Source organism: Mobula birostris, chromosome 21, assembly GCF_030028105.1.
Source record: "Mobula birostris isolate sMobBir1 chromosome 21, sMobBir1.hap1, whole genome shotgun sequence".
NCBI lineage: Eukaryota > Metazoa > Chordata > Chondrichthyes > Myliobatiformes > Myliobatidae > Mobula > Mobula birostris.
In genome coordinates, this window is record NC_092390.1 from 20,778,001 (window position 1) to 20,801,609 (window position 23,609).

General features: G+C 40.0%; 1 protein-coding gene across 2 annotated transcripts in view; it reads right to left on the reverse strand.

Moving 5' to 3' along the window:
• Positions 1-202: 202 nt before the first annotated feature.
• The window catches only part of supv3l1 (SUV3-like helicase), a 40,800-nt gene continuing 17,393 nt past the window's right edge, over positions 203-23,609 (reverse strand). For both annotated transcript variants that reach the window (XM_072239134.1, XM_072239135.1), the window contains exons 8-15: positions 22,127-22,218; positions 20,694-20,874; positions 15,474-15,567; positions 12,990-13,209; positions 9,863-9,943; positions 9,550-9,726; positions 5,743-5,891; positions 203-1,271 (exon numbers count right to left, since the gene is read on the reverse strand). In XM_072239134.1, the coding sequence (XP_072095235.1) occupies positions 818-1,271; positions 5,743-5,891; positions 9,550-9,726; positions 9,863-9,943; positions 12,990-13,209; positions 15,474-15,567; positions 20,694-20,874; positions 22,127-22,218 (1,448 nt within the window). In that variant the 3' untranslated portion in view covers positions 203-817. The remainder of the gene's footprint in view (positions 1,272-5,742; positions 5,892-9,549; positions 9,727-9,862; positions 9,944-12,989; positions 13,210-15,473; positions 15,568-20,693; positions 20,875-22,126; positions 22,219-23,609) is intronic.

Sequence of the window (23,609 nt, forward strand, 5' to 3'; positions counted from 1 at the left end):
TTCCTGTATGAAGTTTGTCCAACTATGAAAATGCAAGGTCATCCACTGATAAGAGGAATCAAACAGCAGATTATTATTTAAAATGAAAAATGACTTCACATGAGTTCAGAGGCTTTTGTTTGTGCAAAGCTGCTGAAAGCCTCATCCAGGACTTTTTTTTAAATTCATTCCATCATGCTTTGAATGATTTCCCATCTTCCAACCTTAAAAAATTTAAGGGCACCTATCTCTGCTTCTCAGACTGCAAGTTCTATAAAATGTTGATCATCTATCCCCTCAATGTTAATTGACTACTTATTGCTTAATCTCGTGATATACACCAATTTGAAAATACTATTTCTTCTGTTCAAACCCTGCTATTGCTTCTTCCCATCCCACTACAGTAACTTCATCTGGTCCCATAGCCCTGAAAGACCTCTCCCACTTCGATTTTTCCTACATTTACCACTTCCTAGGTTCCATTACTGCTGTTGCATGTTCAGTTGCCTGGGCCTCAGCTCTGCAATTTCTTCACTCCATATCTCTGTTGCTCTGTCCTTTAAAAAAAACGCAGGTTTCTGCTGCGAATCTAATTCTGGTCTGATGGGATGCCTGGTACTTCTTTTGCAAACCACTATCATTAATCTACTGTGAATTTTCATGTTTCAGTATTGAAAAAGTCAAGGCTCTTATATAAAATATATATATTTACTATGACTTCTGTACTGTTGCCAAAGATATCAAACTGATAAATCTGGCAATTTACATATAGCCCAATCACTTCTTTATTGATTATATTGGTAGCAAAAAACTTCAGAGTCAAATAGATATACTGAATTTATTTCTTCTTCTTCCTCGATCCTTTGTAAGTTGCTTTACTCGCAGCTTGCGCAAGGTCTCTACGACCTTGGAGATCGTGACTTGCTAACCATTCCTCTCGAAGCTGCTGCAGTAATTCAGCTGTAAGGTGTCCTTCCTGGACCAGCCTTGCACTCAAGGAGTCACCAGCTCGCACAGGTGCACCTGTTTCAGAAGTCACCGGTCTGTAGCCTAGTGCTTTGGACCCCCGTAGCCGCCGGGATATAGTGACGTTATCCATATTTATCCTACGTTTTTCCCGTACTCCTCCATGATTAGAACCATCGGGTCCCACAGCAGCAGTAATAGAATCTGAATCAGATGCACGGATCAGACGGGTGATGTTCTTTACTCCAATCTGTATGATAGTGTCCAGTTCAGCCTGAATATCCCGGACAAAATTCACATCTGGGAACATATCCATGAACCGATAACTGGAAAGCAAAATAATGACCAGAGAAATTAACAAATCAAGACCAGATTTGAAATGTATTCAAATTCCAAATCATGCTGAAAAAGTTATCAACTAAGATTATACCAACTGACTCTTCCTGTATAGTTTAGTGGAATTGCTAGAACAGTGTTTAAAAATCCCAAATCCAAAAAACCATAAGATATAGGAGCAGCAGGCCATTCGGCCCATCGAGTCTGCTCCACCATTCAATTCTTCCAGTCATCCCCAATCCCTGCCTTTTCCTCGTACCCTTTGATTGCCTGGCTAATCAAGAACCTATCTATCTCTGCCTTAAATGCACCTAATGATTTAGCCTCCACAGCAGCTCATGGCAACAAATTCCACAGATTTACCACCCTCTGACTAAAGTAATTTCTCCACATTCTGTTCTAAATGAACGTCCTTTAATCCTGAAGTTGTGCCCTCTTGTCCTGGACTCCCCTACCATGGCAAATAACTTTGCCATATCTAATCTGTTCAGGCCTTTTAACATTCGGAATGTTTCTATGAGATCCTCCCTCATTCTCCTGAACTCCAGGGAATACGGTCCAAGAGCTGCCAGACGTTCCTCATATGGTAACCTTTTCATTCCTGGAATCATTCTCGCGAATCTTCTCTGAACCCTCTCCAATGTCAGTATATCCTTTCTAAAATAAGGAGCCCAAAACTGCACACATGTGGTTTCACAAGTGCCTTATAGAGCCTCAACATTATATCCCTGCTCTTATATTCTATACCCCTAGAAATGAATGCCAACATTGCATTTGTCTTCTTCATCACTGACTCAACCTGGAGGGTAATCTTTAGGATATCCTGCACAAGGATTCCCAAGACTCTTTGCATCTCTGCATTTTGAATTGTCTCCCCATCTAAATAATAGTCTGCCTGTTTATTTCTTCCACAAAGTGCATGGCCATACACTTTCCAACATTGTATTTCATTTACCACTTCTTTGCCCATTCCCCTAAACTATCTAAGTCTCTCTGCAGGCTCTCTGTTTCCTCAACACTACCCACTCCTCCTCCTATTCTTGTATCATCGGCAAATTTAGCCACAAATCTATTAATCCCATAGTCCAAATCATTGACATACATTATAAAAAGCAGCAGTTCCAACAAAAAACCCTGTGGAACTCTGCTGGTAACCGGCAGCCGGCCAGAATAGGATCCTTTTATTCCCATTCTCTGTTTCTGCCGATCAGCCAATGCTCCACCCATGCTGGTAACTCCCCTGTAATTCCATGGGATCTTATCTCGCTAAGCAGCCTCATGTGCGGCACCTTGTCAAAAGTCTTCTGAAAATCTAAGTACACCACATCTACTACATCTCCTTTGTCTACCCTGCTTGTAATTTCCTCAAAAAATTGCAGTCAGGAAGGATTTTCCTTTCAGGTAACCATGCTGGCTTTGGCCTATCTTGTCATGCGCCTCTAGGTACTCCGTAATCTCATCCCTAACAATCGATTCCAACAACTTCCCAACCACTGATGTCAAGCTAACAGGTCTATAGTTTCCTTTCTACTGCCTCCCACCCTTCTTAAATAGCAGAGCAACATTTGCAATTTTCCAGTCATCTGGTATAGTGCCAGAATTTATCGATTTTTGAAAGATCATTGTTAATACCTCCACAATCTCTCCAGCTACTTCCTTCAGAACCCGAGGGTGCATTTCATCAGGCCCAGGAGATTTATCCACCCTCAGACCATTAAGCTTCCTGAGCACCTTCTCAGTCGTAATTTTCACTGCACATACTTCACTTCCCTGACACTCTTGAATATCCGGTATACTGCAGATGTCTTCCACTGTGAAGACCGATGAAAAATACACATTCAGTTCCTCTGCCATCTCTGCATCTCTCATTACAATATCTCCAGCGTCATTTTGTATTGGTTCTATATCCACCCTCGAATCTCTTTTACACTTTATATACTTAAAAAAGCTTTTAGTATCTGCTTTGATATTAGTCACCAGCTTCCTTTCATAATTCATCTTTTCCTTCCTAATGACCTTCTTAGTTTCCTTCTGCAAGTTTTTAAAAGCTTCCCAATCTTCCATCTTCCCACTAGCTTTGGCTTCCTTGTATGCCCTCTCTCTTGCTTTTACTTTGACTCTGACTTCACTTGATAGTCACGGTAGTATCCTTCTTTCAGTATGAATACAGTATGAACAGCCTCACAAAAACAAACTCATCTGTGCCAAATTAATTCAGCGTGTTAAACATGTCACATTGGAGAATCAGAGACTCCAAACTTATGTTGCAAAAGAGTTGTGGACCGGTAGCAGTCAATGTTTTCTTCCACAATCTGCAACCTGTTGTACCATTCACCTTGTCTGCATGCCAGGAGATTATAACTGGTTCAATGAGAGGGTGTGAAAAACATACTAGAAACAGCAACATGCACAACTAAAAATGAAGCAGTGTAGGAAAATAGGTAAGTAGACTACATGCATGCTAAATAGCAAAAGCAATAGACAAGCAATCACAGCTTCTGAATTGAATTGACTTCATTTCTTACATCCTTCACATAAATGAGTAAAAATCTTTACGTTATGTCTCCATTTAAATGTACAATGTGTAATTGTAGTAATTTATCATAATTTATAATAAATAGAACAGTCAATGTAATATAGAGTACACTCAAATCAGCGCGAGTTCATCAGTCTGATGGCCAGGTGGAAGAAGCTGTCCCGAAGCCTGTTGGTCCTGGCTTTTATGCTGCAGTACCACTTCCCAGATGGTAGCAGCTGGAATAGATTGTGGTTGGGATCGCTCGGGTCCCCAATGATCCTACGGGCACTTTTTACACACCTGTCCTTGTAAACGTCCTGAATCATGGGAAGTTTACAACCTCAGATGCGCTAGGCTGTCTGCACCACTCTCTGAAGAGTCCTGCGATTAAGGGAGGTACATTTCCCATACCAGGCAGTGATGCAGCCAGTCAGGATGCTCTCAATAAACAATGATGGTGGAAAAGCAAACATCCAGGAAGAGGCACCTCCTCTAAAATCATCTAACTCCAATGACTTTCATGTAAAGCAACAGTGCTAAAAACAAAGCAGTATTATTTACACACAGCATAGCCAACTCCTCATAGGATCTCACAAACACCGAAGGCAATCTTCACCAATTCAATTCACTCCAAATTAATGCACAAAACCTTCCAGCTACAATATTAAAGATTTATGCTTCATCTGCTCTGGCACAGCTAAAGCAGTGGCATCTACCAAGCATGACCACAAAGGCAGTTGTGTTCTGTTCACATACGGTACTGAATTACATCCCATATTCTACTCCCAAAGTGTTGGAAGATGTCACCACTGCTGTCAGGTAGCATTTATTTATTAAAGCTTATTTAGTGTTACTGAGTTATGAACTTAACAGAACCAATGAAACCCAGATCTAATTACAGAATTGATCCAGACAATTGAGCTGAATTCCAACGGCAAGGTCACTAGCATTGATAAGGCTGGCATCAAGGAGCCCTGGCAAAGATGACATCAACGGGAGTCAAGGAGCATTGTCCCTACCAGCTGGATAAGCACCTTGTATAAAAGAAGATGATTGCATTGTTCATCATTAGGGCATTACTGGGGTTATTCCTCAAGGGAGTGCCCTGGGTCCAGTTATCTTTAGCTGTTCGTTTCTTTTGTGTGATACGCTCTGATTTGGAATTTGATGATGATTACATCAATTTTCAATTCCATTTGCAATTCCTCAGAAAATGATGCATTCAGTGTTTGCATCAGCAAAATATGAATAACATTCAGGCATGAGGAAAGTAACATTGTAGTGTCAGGAAACAATCTCTCCCTAATATTCATCAGCATTACCGTTAATCAACCCATCAACATCCCAGGGAACTGGAGTGGAATCAAATGGGAATGAGAGGGCATTGCAAGCACTATGGGGAGGGGATTTGCAAAAGGGTAGATGGTCACCAGAAAATTGATGAGACCAGCCACTGATAAACTGTGACTGTAACAGCAGCTCAGAAACTTACATAATTCATAACTCCGTTAAACCTTTCCACCATCTTCAAGGCACTTGACACAACCTTCCTGATTCTCACACCCAAGAAGTTCATCTCCATTCATGATAATGCAGCCCACTCGATGAGCATACTGTAAAACTCCTCAAACATCTACTACATCTACTGCTGCCACACCATTGCTGCATTCTCTGCCAGGACGTCTTCAATGAGACCCAATTGTGTCCAGAAGGTCACATGCAATAGGTGCATAGGAACCTTATCATCTGTGAGCTTCTCCCTCATGGCACCTCGTCACCTCTGCCTCAGGCAGCTTCACTTCCATGAAAGACTAGAGATCTTTACCCAAGCAACAAGCATCTTGATAAGTATAGCAGAGGTTCAGGAATCTGCTCATGGGTAATAAGTACTGCCCTCAACAGCAGACCACATCCTGAAAACAAATACTTAAAAAAAAACCCACCTTAACCAAAGATAGAGATCCAACACATCGTGCACTGCCTCCAGATGTACGAGGTCTTTGATATTCTGTGGCGGCGTCAATGGCCAGTGAATGTGCCGGCACAACCAGTCAAATGTTAGCGGCTCATTCCTACTGAATTGTCGTGCAAACTATAAAATTCAAAAAGGCATATCGTTAAAAGTAACCAAGATCACATTAGAAAATATCAAAGCAATGGCATATTAACTATGCAATATTCTATGTTATTTGGATAACCAACTTTCTGTCACTCTCTAGAGTCACAAATCATTTGGGCGAATATAGCTGTGTCGAAGTAGGTGGCTTTATTTAATTATTACAAGTAGTTTGTCTATGGTGTGCAACATTGTCTTTTAGATAATGGATTTACTAAGAGCTAATCAATAAACTGTAATGACTCTTATATGCAGCCAGTTATGCATTCCTTGGTTGATTCAGTGCATACATACATATCATACACATAGCATTCACGATCTTATCACTTCAGAGCTCTACTACATTGACGGTATCAGCCATTCCTCAATAATTTATAATAAGCGAGTATTCTAAAAACATTAGGCATATTACTGTCGAATCTGGGTATTCACTGGCATTTTGATCGTCTCAGGACACCACTGATTCACAGAGAATTATCAAGCTCTAGAAAAGTACAAGATCTGAAGAGATAATCTATGTTTACAAACAAGAGAAAATCTGCAGATGCTGGAAACCCAAGCAACACACACAAAATGCTGGAGGAACTCAGCAGGCCAGGCAGCATCAATGGAAAAAAGCAGTTGACGTTTCGTGCCGAAACTCTTCCGCAGGACTAGGGTGGGGGGGGGGGGCTGAGGAGTAGATTTAAAAGGTGGGGTGAGTGGAGAGAGAAAACATCAGGTGATAGGTGAAACTTGGAGTGGGGGGAATGAAGCAGAGCTAGGAAGTTGATTAGTGAAAGAGGGAGAAGACCATGGAAGAAAGAAAAAAGGTGGGGGGGAGGGGCAGGAAAGAGCACCACAGGGAGGCGATGGGCGGGTAAGGAGGTATCTTTTGAAAGAAAGACTGTCTGCTATCTCAGTTAGACTGTAAGATCAATTGCTCTATTCTCAGAACAGGTTAAGAAGGGATCTTATATTCTACCAAATTGATTCCAGGTGTAAAGCAGTAATCAGTTGCAAAGGATTAAATGTATAGAGCCTATAATTTCTGCAGTTGATATATATAAAAAATTATCATATGTTAAGTTACAAGAAACTTGACTAGGTACATGCCAAGATGTTTTTCTTAGTGAAAAAATCTACAGTATATTCCAATGCTTGGCAAGATAGTCATTTAAGACAGCCTTTAATCATAGAGTTGTAGATTTATATTGTAGGGAAACAAGCTCTTTGGCCCAAGTCATACATTCTGCCCGAGATACCTTCCTGAGCTAGTCCCATTTGTCTGCATCTAGTCCATATCTCTAAATCTTTTCTATCCATGTACATATCCAGATGTTTTTCAAATGTTGTAATCGTACCTGACTCTACAATTCCTCAGGGCTCTACACTCCATATGCCTATCCATGAATCGGTGTGGAAAAACTTGCCACTCAGAATCCATTTAAATCATTCACCTTCTAACTTAAACCTATACCCTCAAACTCTAGACACCCCTATCCTGGGAAAAAGACAGTGACCATCCACCTTACCTATGCAATTCATGATTTTATAGAACACAGAACAGTAACTGGCCCTTCAGCCCAAGATGTTGTGCTGAATTACTTAAATGCCTAACTCATCCAATCCCTTCTACCTATAGAATGTACATATCCCTCCATATTTATTTGCTACCTAAACACCTCTATGTATTTACCTCCACTACTACCCCTCAAAGTGCATTCCAGGCACCTACCACCGTTTAAAAAAAACTTGCCCTGCACATCTTTCAACTTACCCCTCTAACTTAAATGCATGGCCTCTGGTATTAAACGTGTGGGAAAAATACTGGTTATCTATTTACACATCTCTATCTTATAAATCTCTATAGGGTCAGATTCCTGGGAAAAAGAGTCTCCCCTTACAGTTCAAGCCCTCCAGTTCCAGCAATATTCCTGTTCAAAAGTTCAAAGTACATATAGATACAACCTTGAGATTCATCTTCTTGCAAGCCGCCACAAAACAAAGAAACACAATAGGATCCACAAAAAACCCCACATTACAAAGATGGTCAAACACCCAATGTGCAAAAAAAAGAACAAATCATGCAAACAATAAAAAGGTAAACAAATAATACAGAACATGGACCACACAGTTTCAAAAGTGAGTCCATAAGGTATAGGAGCAGAAGTAGGCCATTCAGCCCACCAGGTCTGCTCCGCCATCCAATTCTTCCAGACATCCCCACTCCTCTGCCTTCTCCCCATACCCTGGCTAATCAAGAACCTATCTATCCCTACCTTAAATGCACCCAATGATTTGGACTCCACATCCGCTAATGGCGACAAATTTCACAGATTTACCACCCTCTAATTAATTTCTCCACATCTCTGTTCTAAATGGACGTCCTTCAATCCTGAAGTCATGCCCTCTTGTCCTAGACTTCCCTTCCATGAGATATAACTTTGCCATATCTAATCTATTCAGGTCCTTTAACATTCGGAATGTTTCTGAGATCCCCCCTCATTCTCATGAACTCCAGGGAATAGAGCCCAAGAGCTGCCAGACGCTCCTCATATGATAACCTTTTCATAACCGTAGAGGCAGTTCAGCACTAAGGCAAGTAAAACCTCACTGAGTAGTAAGCTGAACACTGGCTCATTCTTTGCCCTCAGCCCCAAAGCCTTGACCTTTTAATCTGGCTCAGCTAAACATCAGTTTGTTTTGCTTTTGGGCTCAGTTCCCACTGCCTCAATCAAGCCCAAAGCTTCAATCTGGAACCTCTTCTGCACTGTCTCTAGCTTAATCATGTTGCTTCTACTATACCGTCATTCCAACTGCACACAATCCTCCAACTGTGGTCTCACCAACAGCTTGTAGTTTCCAACATGACTTCCCTACACTTGTACTCAATATGCAACCAACGAAGAAAAGCATGCTCAACACTTCCTTCACCACCACTCTGTCTAAATATGTCACCATTTTGAGGGAACTATTGTTTCCCTAGGTCTCTGCACACCCCAGGACCTTGTGCTGCCCTGGTTATAATTCTCAAAATGCATTAATTCACACTTGTGCAAGATAAATTCCACCTGCCATTCCTTAACCCACTTTACCAGAAAATTCAGATCCTAATGTAATATTGGACAACATAGAATGTCTACTATGCAACCAGCTTTAATGTTATCCATAAAGTTACTCATCATGCCACCTACATTTAGAACCAAATCATTAACATACACAACAAAGTTATGAGCTCCCACAGATATGGAGGCACACTCATCAAGTATTCACTGTTGTGATAGTTTTAGACTTTAGGGGAATCAAGGTTGTAGGACCAGGCAGCAAACAGAGTTCAGACATTAAGTTGAGGCCAGCAGACTGATCAGCTATAATCTTACTGAGTCACTTAGCTCACTCCTGCTCCCAAATGTTCTTGTTTGTCCCAGCCAATGTTTACCCCTCAATCAGAGGGTTAAACAGGTTACCTGACCACTATCAAGCAATGCTGTGTATGGGAGCATGCAGTTAAGAAAATTTAGCTGCCAGCTTTTCTGCAGAAAATTACACACTGGCTTAAAGAATCTTCAGAGGGCCTGATGTTGTCCAAGATGTCAAATAAGGGCTGACAAGAGTGATTGCAACCTCAAGGGTGAAAGCATAAATAACATACCTTCAGGAAAGAGGTGCAGACAAAGGGCTGCCTCTTGTTGATTGGTGCAGTACAGAAAACATATCGCACACGGAGATTCAGTGGAATGTGTTGAATCATATCAGCCAGGAACTTGAAGTCATCAATATTGCACACAAAATAGAGTCCATCCACCTGGGAGAGGTTCACAAATATATCCTGTTTCCACAGAAAAATTTGTGAACAAGGAATAGCACATTAATTTTATATGTAGAAAATTAATCAGTAATTAAATAACAAATGAAAATTTCACATGGCAGAGATCTCACAGTATGTACCTCTGTAAAATACTTACAATCAGATTTGATAGGGTGGCCTCTGGGAGCTGATATGCAAACATCTCAATCTGATCTGCTGTGGGGTGCAACCCGGCTATCTGGAAGTTTATGAAAACTAATAAATACATAAGTGTACCCTCGTATCCTGTTCCCTTCTGCAGATCATCTGCCGATCACTAGATAATCTCCAGGCACTGTGAGCAGAGGGCACAAGCAGCCTGCAACTTTCTTTAAAAAATACTTTATTAGCATATATGCAATTGTTTCATTGTTCTCGATTCAGTATTTATAAACTGGAGGTTAAAGTAAAACATTATTATCCTGTCAAGGATGCAATCCAGTTCTTGTAAGCCTCCAGAAAGCCAGCGGACATCACATGCTCCCATGCATTTCCTGACAATCTGGGAACAGATGTGTCCTTGGAAGAGGAGCAGGCAATCAGCTCTGAAGGTACCTGACAGCTCACTCCCTTTTGGTTAATGGCTAATTTTATGTATTCATGCATATTTTTACCCTTATGGGTTGCTGCTAAGCTTCCCTGTGTATTGCATACTAAATGTAATATGAGAGGGCATTCTGGGCAGATGACTTACAAGTAAAATAAACAGCTGCACTTTTGTTCTTCATCTGTCCGTCTCTCATGTGTTACTTATAGCCACCCGGCTTCCCATTACTACAAACGTAACAGCTAATCTCACCTAATCCAATCCAACAGTCAAAACCATTTATATTCTCACCCAGTATGCCTTGTAATTGATCTGTGGGACTGGGCAACAGTACAATCAACATTTGAAATACAAACTCTCTTTAAAATATTGCATGTAAAAATACTTTAACTAAATAATATTCAAATGCACTCTATGTTTTAGAGTGACTTTGTTTTTGAAGAACATTGGTTCAAGTTGGTGTTCTTAGTACTGAGAACACAATCCAAACTCTTTCTTAGTAATTTTGATTTTGGGAACACTGGGTTACAAAAGGCATTCAGAAATTTGTACAGACTGTTCCTGCCTTACACCAAACCTCTATCTTATTTTCCTTGATGGTCTTAAGGTAATACACTATGGAAAAAAGGCATTTTGACTTTTTTAAAAAATATTGAGTAAAGCTGGCAAGGCAATATTCAGTATCCATCTTCAATTGCACTAAGTACGATAACAATCACAATCCTGTAGCATTACTGTTTCCCAGACTGCAATGAATTTGAATTAATGGCCTCCAACGTACTATACAGTTGCAAGAAAAAGTTTGTGAACACTTTGCAGTTACCTGGTTTTCTATATTAATTACTCATAAAATGTGGTCTGATCTTCATCTAAGTCACAATAATTGGCAAATACAATCCACCTAAAATGAATAACACACAAATAATTGTACTTTTCATGCTTTTATTGAACACATTTAATCATTCACAGTCCAGGCTGGAAAAAAGTATGTGAAGCCTTATATTTAATAACTGGTAGAACCTTCTTCAACAGCAATAACCTCCACTAAACATTTCCTATAGCCACTGATCAGACTTGCACAATGGTAAAGAGGGATATTAGACCATTCCTCTACAAAACTGTTTCAAGTTAATCAATATTTTTTGAATATCTTGCATCAACAGCCCTCTTCAGGTCATGCCACAGCATCTCAAATGGGTTAAGGTTTGAACTCTAACTTGGCCATTCCAAAACACGTTTTCTTTTTAAACCATTCTGTTGCTGATTTACTCCTGTGTTTCAGATCATTGTCAAGCAGTAGGTGAAAGACCACTATCCTGATATTCTCCTATAAAATGTCTTGATACAATTTTGAATTCATTGTTTCCTCAACGACTGCAAGCTGCCCAGGCCCTGAGGCAGCAAAGCAGCCCCAAACCACGATGCTCCTTCCACCTTGTTTCATGGTTGGGATGAAATTTTGGTGTTGGTGTGCAGTGCCATTTTCCTCCAAACATAGCATTGTGTATTTCTGCCAAGAAGTTCAACTTTTGTCTCATGTGTCCACAGACCATTGTCCCAGAAACACTGTAGAACATCCAGGTGGTCTTCTGCAAACTTGAAACATGCAGCACTGTTTTTTTTTTGGAGAGCAGTGGTTTCCTCTGTGGTGTCCTTCCATGAGCACTATTCTTGTTCAGTGTTTTTCTTATAGTGGACCATGTACAGAGACTCCGCAATTTCTAGAGATTTCCACAGGTCTTTTGCTGTAACCCTTGGGTTCTTTTACACCTCCTTCAGCATTGCACGTTGTGCTTTTAGTGTGATCTTTGCAGGACGCCCACTCCAAGGGAGAGTAGCAACAGTACTGAGTTTCCTCCATTTGTAGACAATTTCTCTTACTGTGGACTGATGAGCACCCAGGTCTTTAGAAGTGCTTTTGCAGCCTTTTCCAGTTTCATGCATCTCTACAATTCTTCTTCTAAGGTCCTCTGAAAATTGCTTTGATCAAGGCATGGTGCACATAAACAGATCTTTCTTGAGAAGACCATCCACAAACAAGAGAGAGACTCTGCAGATGCTGAAAATCCAAGCAACAGACACAAAATACTGGAGGAACTCAGCAGACCAGACAACAACTATGGAAGAAGTACAGTCAACGTTTCAGGCGGAGGCCCTTCATCAGGTCCTGCTGAGTTCCTCCATATTTTTTGTGTGTTGCTTTCTTGAGAAGAGCAGGCTCTATCTGTAACCTGACTTTGTGGGTCTTTTTTATAGAGCAGGGCACCTCTACAACCCACACCTCCAATCTCATCTCATTGGTTGGAATACCTGAATCCAAATAGCTTTTGTAGAAGGCATTACCCCAGAACCTAGACTGTGATTGTTTAAATGGTGTACTCAGTATTGACAAGTAGTACAATTGTTTGTGTGTAATTAGTTTAGGCAGATTCTGTTTGTCCATTATTGTGACTTAGATGAAGATCAGACCACATTTTATGAGTAATTAATGTAGAAAACCAGGTAATTACAAAGGATTCAAAAACTTTTCCTTGCAACTGTATGTTCTTCCGATATCAATCCTGTCTTTAACATCACCGCAACCTTTCTCTCATTCTTTCTGAGGGCCTTCAATGTAAAAGAACTCCGTGTCTACCTGTCTCCCCTTCCTCCTTCCACATTGCCCTTCCCTAGTTTTCAAGTTAAATAAAATGATCACCTCAATGGAATCAACAGGCCGATTCAGAATCTCTTTTAGCACAGGAAGGTCATCGCGATTCATTGTGGTAACTTCTCCCTCTTTAAACACTGTGGAAAACCTGCCAGCTCTTCCAGCAATCTGCAAAGCCTGGGAGGTGGTTATCCTGTCCATCTCCTTCTCTCCCTTTTCATTTATAATTGGCTTCATGAGGGAATTGAAAATAATCCGTTTTATACTCCTGCACAAGAGACAATGGTTGTTGTGTTGTAAAATTATCAAAAAGAAAAAACTTGCAGTTGGAAGCTTGGAAGAAAAGCAAAAAATGCTGGAAATACTCAGGAGTTTAGTCAGCATCTGTGAAGAAACAAGTTAACATTTTGATGATTTTTTTTCCAAATTAGAAGTTGGAAATAATAGAATTATGCAGCACAGAAACAGGCCTTTACAGCTCACCATTTCCACACCAAACATGATACCCATCTACACTAATCCCATCTGCTTGTATTAGGGCCAGCACACTTCCTATCCAAATGGCTTGAAAGTGTTTAATACATATTTGTCTCTATCATTTTATCATTTTCTCTGAAAGCAAATTCAAAATTCATCATCCTCTGTGCGGAAAAAACTTACCCCTTACTTCTTTAAAATTTTCCCCTTCCACCGGAAACCAGCACCCTCCAAGTTCTACACCACCATGCCTGTGAAAAATATTTTAACCATCTCATCTGCATCTCATTTTACAAATCTCCATAAAGACACCCCTCAGTCTCCAACATTCCATTGAGAATAAACCCAGCCTATCCAATTTCCCTTTATAACTACAGCCCTCCATTCCATTGTGCTGAATCTCTTCTGTAATCTTTTGCTACCACATCCCCCTCTAATATGGCGATCAGAACTATATACAAAACATGTATTTTTTAAGTTGCGGAAAAAAAATGAATCAGTGCAGAGATGAGGGAATGATAATGATATTGTAGACATCAAAAATTAGTGGTATCAGTTACTAGAAAACGCTGAAGACTTGTTAATCACTACTCAACCTGCCTGGAGGTGGTATTAATTTGTTTCGCACTATGAGGGCAGAGAAGAAGATTCCAGAACTGATACCAGAACTCAAGGGACTGAGACAGGGTGAGAATTTGAGCAAGTTAGGACTTTACACATTGGACTGTTGGAGAATGAAAGTGTGTATAGAATCATGAGGTGCATAGACAGGGTAGTGCAGACCTCAGCTTATCTATGCTCCTCTCAATTCTATTTACCTAAGGGTTAGGGAATCAAGAATTAGAGGCCATATGTTTAGAAAGGTTTAATAGGAATCAGAGGGGCAACATTTTCATCCAGCGGGTGGTCAGTATATGGAATGAACTGCCAGAGAAAGTGCTTGAGACAATATATTAATGACACTTAAAAGGCACTTTGACTGGTACATGGAAAGGAAATGTTTTGAGATATGGGCCAGGCGTGAGCAAATGGGGCTAACCTAGATGGGAGTCTTGGTTGGCACAGAGCAGTTCAGCTGAAGGGCCTGCTTCCACACTGTTGACTATGGCTCTAGTTCTAAGGTACAGATCACAATTTTTTTTCCTTTTTTGGTGACCCACAGTGAAGAGGCAATTCACTGCACAGGGTGCCTTCTGCACAGTTAAAAGTGTGCCCATCTACACAGATAGCTTCCCTGCCTTTTACTGTTGACAACGGTGTGGTCAGCTCCACAATGCAAGAGTCTACAGATGCTCACTGTTGACACTTGTAACATGACTCATGAGCCACTACAGTAAGCTTCTATAGAGGTGTGATGGAGAGTATATTGATTGGCTGCATCAAAGCCTGATATGGAAGCAACGATGTTCTTGAGCAGAAAATCCTACAAAAAGTAGTGGATACAGGGATACAGCTCAGTCTATCACGTATAAACCCCTCGTACCATTGACATCTAAACAGAATGTTGTCGCAGGAAAACATCATCCATCATCAAGCACCCCCATCACCCAGGGCTTTTCACTGCAGTCATCAAGGTGGTAAAGGAGCCTTAGGACTCACACCACCAGGTTCAAGAACAGTTATTACCCCTCAACTGTCAGGCTGTTGGACCAAAGGGGATAACTTCACTCAACTTCACTTACCTCATCATTGAAATGTTCCCAGAAGCTATGGACCCACTTTCAAGGACTCTTCACCTTATGTTTTTGATACTTATTGCTTATTTATTCATTATTTCTTTCTTTTGTATTTGTACAATTTGTTGTCCCTTGCACACTGGTCGAACACCCAAGTTGGTGCGGACTTTCATTGATTCCATTATGGTTATTATTCTATTACAGATTTATTAAGTATATCCGCAGGAAAATGAATTCAGGGTTGTATATGGTGACATATATATACTTTGTTAATATATTTACTTTGAACATTATAAGAGGAGAAAACAGTTTTTAAAAATCTGTGAGCTGTACACTCATGATACGAGAGTAAACGTTTACAAATCAATGGTATACTCACAAGTTCAAGCCCATTCCAATGGCATCAGTAGCAACCATGATCTTACAGGGATCATCTGGATCATTAAATTTCTTTGCTTGAGCCAACTTTGTTCCTATGGTAATGATAAAGACAAAAATCAGTAAATCAGATCACAACACAACAATGCATTATGTACTTCATAAATTGCAAGGGCTGTAGTTCTGATCCTCAGGGGATACCACAAATCACTGACATCCAATGGCAAAATTATGCCTCTACCAACACCTTCTGCATCACATTCAGCAGGCTTGAGATCGTGCAAGTCACTGCTAGTGGTGAGTGCGAGATTTAAAAAGTGGGGTTTATCATTGTTCCGTTGTACTATCTAATGTTTAAAAAGGCTCTAAGAATAAGCGAAGAAATTATAGGCTGGTGAGCCTGAAGTCAGTAGTGGATAAATTAGTGAAAGGTTTTCTAAAGGGCCGGATATTTAAGCATTAGGACAGACAGGACTTGATCAGGGATAAGTCAACATGACTTTGTGTATGGGAGATCGTGCTTAAACCATTTAAATAGTTTTTCAATTGGATTATCAGAAAAGTTAATGAAGGAAAGGCAGTGGACATTGTCTACATGGAATTTAGCAAGGTCTTTGACAAAGTTCCACATGGGAGGCTAGTCAAGAAAGTTCAGTCACTTGGCATTCAAGATGAGGTAGTAAACTGGATTTGACATTGGCTTCATGGGAGAAGCCAGACAGTGATAGCAGATGTTTGACTCTCTGGCTAGAAGCCTGTGACTAAGAATGTGCCACAGAGATCAGTGCTGGGTCCATTTTTGCTTGTTATTTATATCAACGATCTGGATGATGATGTGGCAAACTGGATCAGCAAATTTGCAGATAACAGCGAGTGGACAGCAAGGAAGGCAATCAAAGCTGCACTGCAGGATCTGGACTAGCTGGAAAATGTGCTGAAAAATAGCACAAGGAATTAAATGCACACAAGTACAACATGTTACACTTTGGGAGGGCAAACCAGGATAGGACTTACATAGTGAACGGTAGGGCACTGAAGAATGTGGTAGAGCAGAGAGATCTGGGAATACAGATCCATAATTCCTTGAAAGTGAAGGTAGATAGGGTCATAAAGAGTGCTTTTGGTACAATGGCCTTCATAAATCTAAGTACTGAGTACAGGAGTTGGGATGCTACATCAAAGTTGCATAAGACATTGGTAAGGCCAAATTTGTAGTATTGTGTGCAATTCTGGTCACCTACCTACGGGGAAAATGTAAGGTTGAAAGAATACAGAGAAAATTTACAAGAACGTTGCCAGGACTTGAGGGTGTGAGTTATAGGGAAAGGTTGAATAAGTTAGGTCTTTATTCCCTGAAGTGTTGGAAAATGAGGGGAGATGGGATGGAGTTATAGAAAATTGAGAGGAATAGATAGGGTAAATGCGTAAGCAAGCTTTTTCCACTGAAGTTGGGTGAGACTAGAACTGGAGGTTAAGGGTGAAAGGTGAAACATTTAAGGGAACTATGAAAGGGAACTCCTTCACTCATAGAATGGTGCAAGTATAGAACATGCTGCCACAGAAGTGGTGGGTGTGAATTCAATTTCAACATTTAAATTTGGATAGAAGGGATATGGAGACCTCTGGTCTAGGTGTGAGTGGATGAGAATAGTTCATAATGGAGTAGATGGTCAGAAGGGCCTGTTTCTGAGTGTAGTGCTCTATGATTACAATTACATACATGCTGTACAATCTCTTCATCCACAGTCATCAGTGGCCCAGCTGCTCAATGTGCCATGGTTTACAGTGACTTACTCACTTCCTCTCTGTTCATGCTTACACAGGAAAAAAAAAGTATAAAGAAAACAAGGTTTGGAAAAAGTAAAGTCATACAAAAAGTGAAATAATAATGTAATACTAGCATCTACCACTGGATTCTTCCCAGTATCGATAGCAAACTCAGTGACTGAGAAATCAGAGACCCCTCACTCTGCATTGCACCAGTGGAGGTTGGCTCTTAGCATGCTCTCTGAGACAGTCAACACAACAGATAAAGAACAACATTGCCAGAATGTTATACGGTCAAGCATAGGAGGAAGAGCCATTGCACGTTGCTGGCAAGCAGGAGTATGATCCTGCAATCCACATCTGTCCTTCCTTTTTGTTACTGCATTGAATCAATTCATTTATGCTGCATGGTATAAGACCTCAAGCTGGAAGACAAGGGAAATGCACTGTTACCAAAAATTGGTTTTCAGTTAAATCCCCAACATGAACGTCCTTCCCCACAGTAAATATACAAAACCAAATAATTCACAAGCTGGGGAACTTTTGCAGTAGGCAGGTTAACTGATCCTGCACAAATCAAGTCACATAGCTGTTTTAGTTGGAGAATTCATCACTTCGGTTACTGCTCTCACCACGTGCAAATAGACTGAATGATCTTTTATATATCAATGCAAGGCTCTCCTTCATTGATCTTTCCAGCATTACTTTTCCACGATGTGAATTATTCACTTGTGAAACCACAACCATGGAAGTTCAGGGCACAGCATAATGACCAAAGTCAGGACCTATGGGTACTTGGGGAAAGCACAGACCTACTGGAGATTTCAGGGAAATGTTACTCCAGCATGAGGCAGTCTCTATGGGAGCGTCATGAAACAGCACTATATCATGAAACAGAACTCCCTATTGTGATAGATGTAATAATGGAGAAGTTTCACTAATCCATGTGTTTTGGACTTGCCCGAGTCTTGAAAAATATTGGAAGGAAGTATTTCAAACTTTTTCAGTGCTTTTTAAAGTAAATTTTAAACCTAATCCTTTGACTGCCTTATTTGGTATTGTTGGAGGAAATGATATTATTTTGGAAATACATGATCTGCATATTTTGGCCTTTATTTCTCTTATAGCCAGGAGGGCATTGTTGCTTAAGTGGAAGGATGCTACTCCACCTATAGATACTCATTGGTTACATGATGTTATGTCTTGCTTACATTTAGAAAAGATTCGCTGTTCAATTTCTGAACCTAGACAAGAATTTTTTTAACATTGTGGGGACCTTTTTTTGAATTATTTTCAAAATCTTTGATTTGCTATTAAGCACAGATGTTGGCTAACAATATGTTTTACTATACGTTAAGGATTTTTTCCTTTTTTTTTTAACCTAACAGCTGGTTTTTTTCTGGTAGTGGGTTTAGATTTTTTTTTGTAAAATAAAATTATCTCTTTTCAATATTATGTTTAAATTTAATTTATATGGATATGGGGTAATTATACTTTATCTGTGATTTCAATATATTGTAATCGATGTATATTATATATCCTACTGTACTCTGTACTCTTATTTCTGTATTTCTTATGTAAGAAATTAATAAAAATATTGAAAAAGAAAAAAAGAAACAGAACCACTGGGGGTAGGGAAAATCAGTGTTCAAGCAAGCACCAATGCCTTTGAGTATGAGGACCAGCTGAGGGGGGTGGGGGGGGGGTTGCAGGAGTAGGGTTGGAAATCAGCAAAACCATTGTCCAGCCAGTGACAGAACTGTGAGAATCACCAAATCATAATGGTCAGAAGCAAACTCTACTGGCCCACTTTGTCCATGAAGACTGATGTCTATTTACACAAATCCGATTTGCCCACATTAGACTTGTACCCCTCTACTGCTGTCCGTACCTGTTCAAATATCTTTTAATTCCCATAATTATATCTGCCTCGATCAACTCCATTGGCTGCTTGCTCCAAAGAATCACCAGCCTCTTGTGTGGAAAAACTTATCACCTAGATTTTGTTTAAATTCCCCACTCCTCCCAGCTCCACATTCAATCTGTGTCTAAGCCTGGATCAGAGAAAGTACTTGTGGGTATAAAAGAGGCCAGCATCTCACTGACTGGTGATTGGTCAAATGACTTACTGACCCCCTCCCCACCCAACAAGAAATCCTTAGCAAATTTAGGCACATAATAAAATCCGAACAGAAAAACACAAGTGCGTTCAAGAACTGTTATAAATCCTTTGCCTCTCAAGCTCAGTGTGTCCTGAAAGTTGGTTTTAAACTAGCAGCCTATAAGTTCACTGTGAACATACACAAGTCTGAATAAACAGGAGACTAAAACTTTAAAAATTGAGCATAAATAATTCTCCAAATGCCTGTGCATTTAAGACAGGAGTAACTTCAAGGATTAATGTCATTACATGTGGCACTCAATCACATAGCACAGAAGCAGACCTTCCAGCCCAACGCATCCATGTCAACCATCAAGATAGCACAATCACTTCAGCTGCATTTCAGATTCCAACTGAGCCTTAGAAAAAAAAGGTTTTCATCACATTATTATCTCTTCTTTACCCCCTATTTTATACCCATGACCTCTAGTCCTCAACACCTCCACCTCCCACTATCCAGATCCTTCATTTTGTATACTTCTACAAGATCTCCACAAGATCATAAGATACAGTAGCAGAAATAGGCCATTTGGCCCATCTAGTTTTCTTCACCATTTTATCATGGCTGATCTATCTTCTCTCTTTTCCCCAGTCACATTTCTCTGCATTATAATTTATTTACCACATCTGTCATTCTTTTGGCCAGTTTCTATGCAAGCAATTCCTTGAAGAGGTGCTGATACAGGTGAGTTTCTCCTTTATAAAGCTGCCAGTTGTCAGGAATTCAAAATCACAAAGCAATTGACTGTTTGCAATGCTGGGAAGTCTGGCAGCCAAAGAATAATTGGGAAAAGGACACAGGATACTTAAGGAAATGTTTTACAGAGCTATAATCTGGAACCCAGCACCTGAAAGGACCATTGAACCAGATGCAATCATAACTTTTTAAACAGAATTGGAGAAATACACAAAGCAAACATTTTAATTATAAGGAAAGAACAAGTTGTGAGACTATTAGAAAAGATCTTTCAAAGAGTTTGTGAGAGATTCTTTTTGAATTTCCACTCTCCTGAAGACCATTATGATAGTGCTCATGATTTTCTACGTCTGAGTCACTGAAAATTATATCCTTTGTAACCAAATCCACATTGTCAGCTAAACTATACATTTACCTCCAGACCCAGAAACCTCAGTTCATCTTAGCTTTCTCTTTGATAGTTTTGTACCAGTGTAGCCATTGTCCCAAATACGAATTAACCACAGTTCTAACAACACTCTTCACTACATCAATTAGACTCACTTTACCATTAACAAGTTCTCATTGATCCTCATTTATAACACAGCATGAAGTACCTGGTGGAAGGCTCCCATAGATTACCGCACATTCCAGTCCTCGGGCCTCAATCTGACGACTCAGAGCGTAGATGTCAGTTTTACTGAAGCACACGATGCAGTCACCAGGGCGGAGGTTATCAAGAGACTCCAGAGCAGAGTCCAAAACAGTCAAGGGAGTCAGTCGTTCATAAGTTTCAACCTAATTAACACATCAATTTATTAAAAACAATTCTGAATGAAATATGTGACAAAGCAGGTCATTACAATCACATGATACAAACTCCAGCCCCAATCCTCAGACAGGTGACATGGTTGTGGAAATGCTCAGATTGAATTATACCACTTAAGCCTAACATACAGTTCTACTCTAATCAGGTGACAATTCAGGACACAAAATATTAGGTAGGAATGACAGCTGTGGTGACAGAGGATAGAACAGGCATGAGGGAAGCCAGAAGTGAGGAAGTAAAGAGAATGTAACAACAGCATCTTTTAAGGGGTGCAGCTTAAGGAAAGGCATAAGCAATCGCCAAGCTGCGAAAGCAAGACAGAAAGGTAGTCTTGGGCACTGCAGAAGGCACCTTGCTCTAAAAGCATTCCAAACATGAGGAAATCTGCAGATGCTGGAAACCCAAGGAATACATACAAAATGCTAGAGGAACTCAGCAGGCCAGGCAGCATCTACGGAAGAGTAAACAGTCGACAGGGAAAAAGGAAGAAGCCAAGATATTGGGACTGAGAGGTAAATGGATCAGCCATGATGAAATGACGGAGCAGACTAGCTCCTATATTTTATGGTCTTAACTCTGGATCTTAAAGGATGTTCAAGGCTGGATGAAGAAAACAAAGGAAGCATGTGGAAAACTAAAACATTGGAATACCATGCTGTACAGGTCCAAGAATCCCTGAAGGTGGCAGCACAGTATAGAAAGTGGTGAGAAAGACATACTTCATTATATAAAGAGTACAGTGGTTATGTCACAATTTCAGGCAAGACCCATGTATAGCTCTGATTGCCACACGACAGGAATAATAAATGGGCATTAAATAATTGAATCAGATTAAGGAGTCAGAAAACAGCACATCTGAATTGTGATAAGAATATCTGATTATACTACCACTTTTATTTCAGTTCTCCTATGTCAGATTTTGGAGCATATATTGTTCACAAGAACAAGCAGAGAATTTCACAATATCTATGTGTTACAGAATAGTTTTGCAAGGTCCTCTGGACAACTAACTCTTCAGAGGTTGGAATAGCTTATCCAGAGCAGGGGGAAGGTCCACAAAATAGACTTGAAGGTCCAATTGCCAAATTCTAAGCAACAGTGCTGTTGGCTATAACAGTGTCCAGATGCAGTGCTGCATCAGCAATTGTATTGCTTGTTGTAGATAATCCATTCTCTCCCTTAGGTTCAACCCAATCCTCACCCCAATTTTAAGATACTCACCTCTACCTCTTCTCCTGTATCATACATCAGCTCCATCACTAAGTTAATTGCAGCAGCTTCTCCACAGATATGGATTTCTTCTGCACAAAGTCCTGCAGTGAAAGTATCAAACATACTTAGAAAAGATGAAGACAGGATAAAAAACTATAAATAAAGTATACAATTCTCATTTTACAAATTCTCCTAGGATAAAGTTTGCTCTACGCTGCCCTATCAGAAGGCTGTGACAGAATATTGCTAAAATCTTGCAGCCATAAAATTGCTAATAAATTTATCAAAAATACTGATACAAGCTATCTGCATATTAGGAATATATAGCTGGCAACAAAATTGAGGATGGAATGTTGAAAAGGACTGTTAACAGAACCCAAAAGGACTAACAAGGCTGAGTGTGCATGGGTGAGGTTGCCTGAGACAAAGGACAGGTTGATAATCTAATGGCCAGCAAGTATGTTGTCCATCAACAAACAAATACATTTGCAGAACATAACAAACTACCAAAATGTAGGTGTTTCAGCAGCTATGACCTCTTGGTGAGGCAATGGGAATCTAATAACGCAATCATTGTTTATGCCTTGTACACATAACTTGTAATTCAGAAGAATCTCGCATGTTGACTCATCATCAACAGGAAGTTCATGTGGGGAATTACATCTTATTTGGATATAATAATTAGCCAGTAGATGAACAGAACAGGCAAATAAGGAAAATTAGAATAAGTTCAACAAGCTAGAGATAGTTCTTGTGGCTAAGGGATCAAAAGATACTAATTTGGACAATTTGCCATTATTACATTGAGTTACAGTGCAGGCTTGAATGGATAAACACACACTTTAAATTTTTAATGCCGTTTTGTGCATTTTTAACCCTCTCACAGTCAAAAGCTTGAAGACAACCAAGAGACATCTATCCAAGGTAAAGAATTGATTAACCTTCTTCGAGATGTAAAGATCAACACCCAGGTGGCCAATTCAAATTAAGTAATGCACCATTCTAGATTGGTGTGTTTTCACTTTATGGTGCTAGTTGTAACAGCGTGCTTTCAATAACTCTATGAAGCTCCTTCACTAATATGATTTGCTCTCCAGGCAAGTAAATCATTAGAATCTGGTAAATACTAATTCCATAAGTAGAACACCATTGTTTGATATAAAATCTGTTCAAACATTCCCAAAATAGGTTCTGAATCAGTTGGATACAGAACAAAATTGATCTGTACTCCCTTGTCAAACACTAATCCTAAGGGATTCTACAAAAAAGCTAAGAGAAAAATGATTGCACGGATAATATTGGCCCTCTGGAAGATCAGAATGGTAATCTATGCGTGGAGCCGAAAGAGATTTGGCGGGGTGGGGGTAGAGATCTTAAATGGATATTTTTTGCATCTGTATTTACTTAGGAGGTGGATACAAGAGTCTGTAGAAGAGGTCATGGACCCTATACAGATTACAGAAGAAGTGGTGTTTGCTGTCTTGAGGCAAAT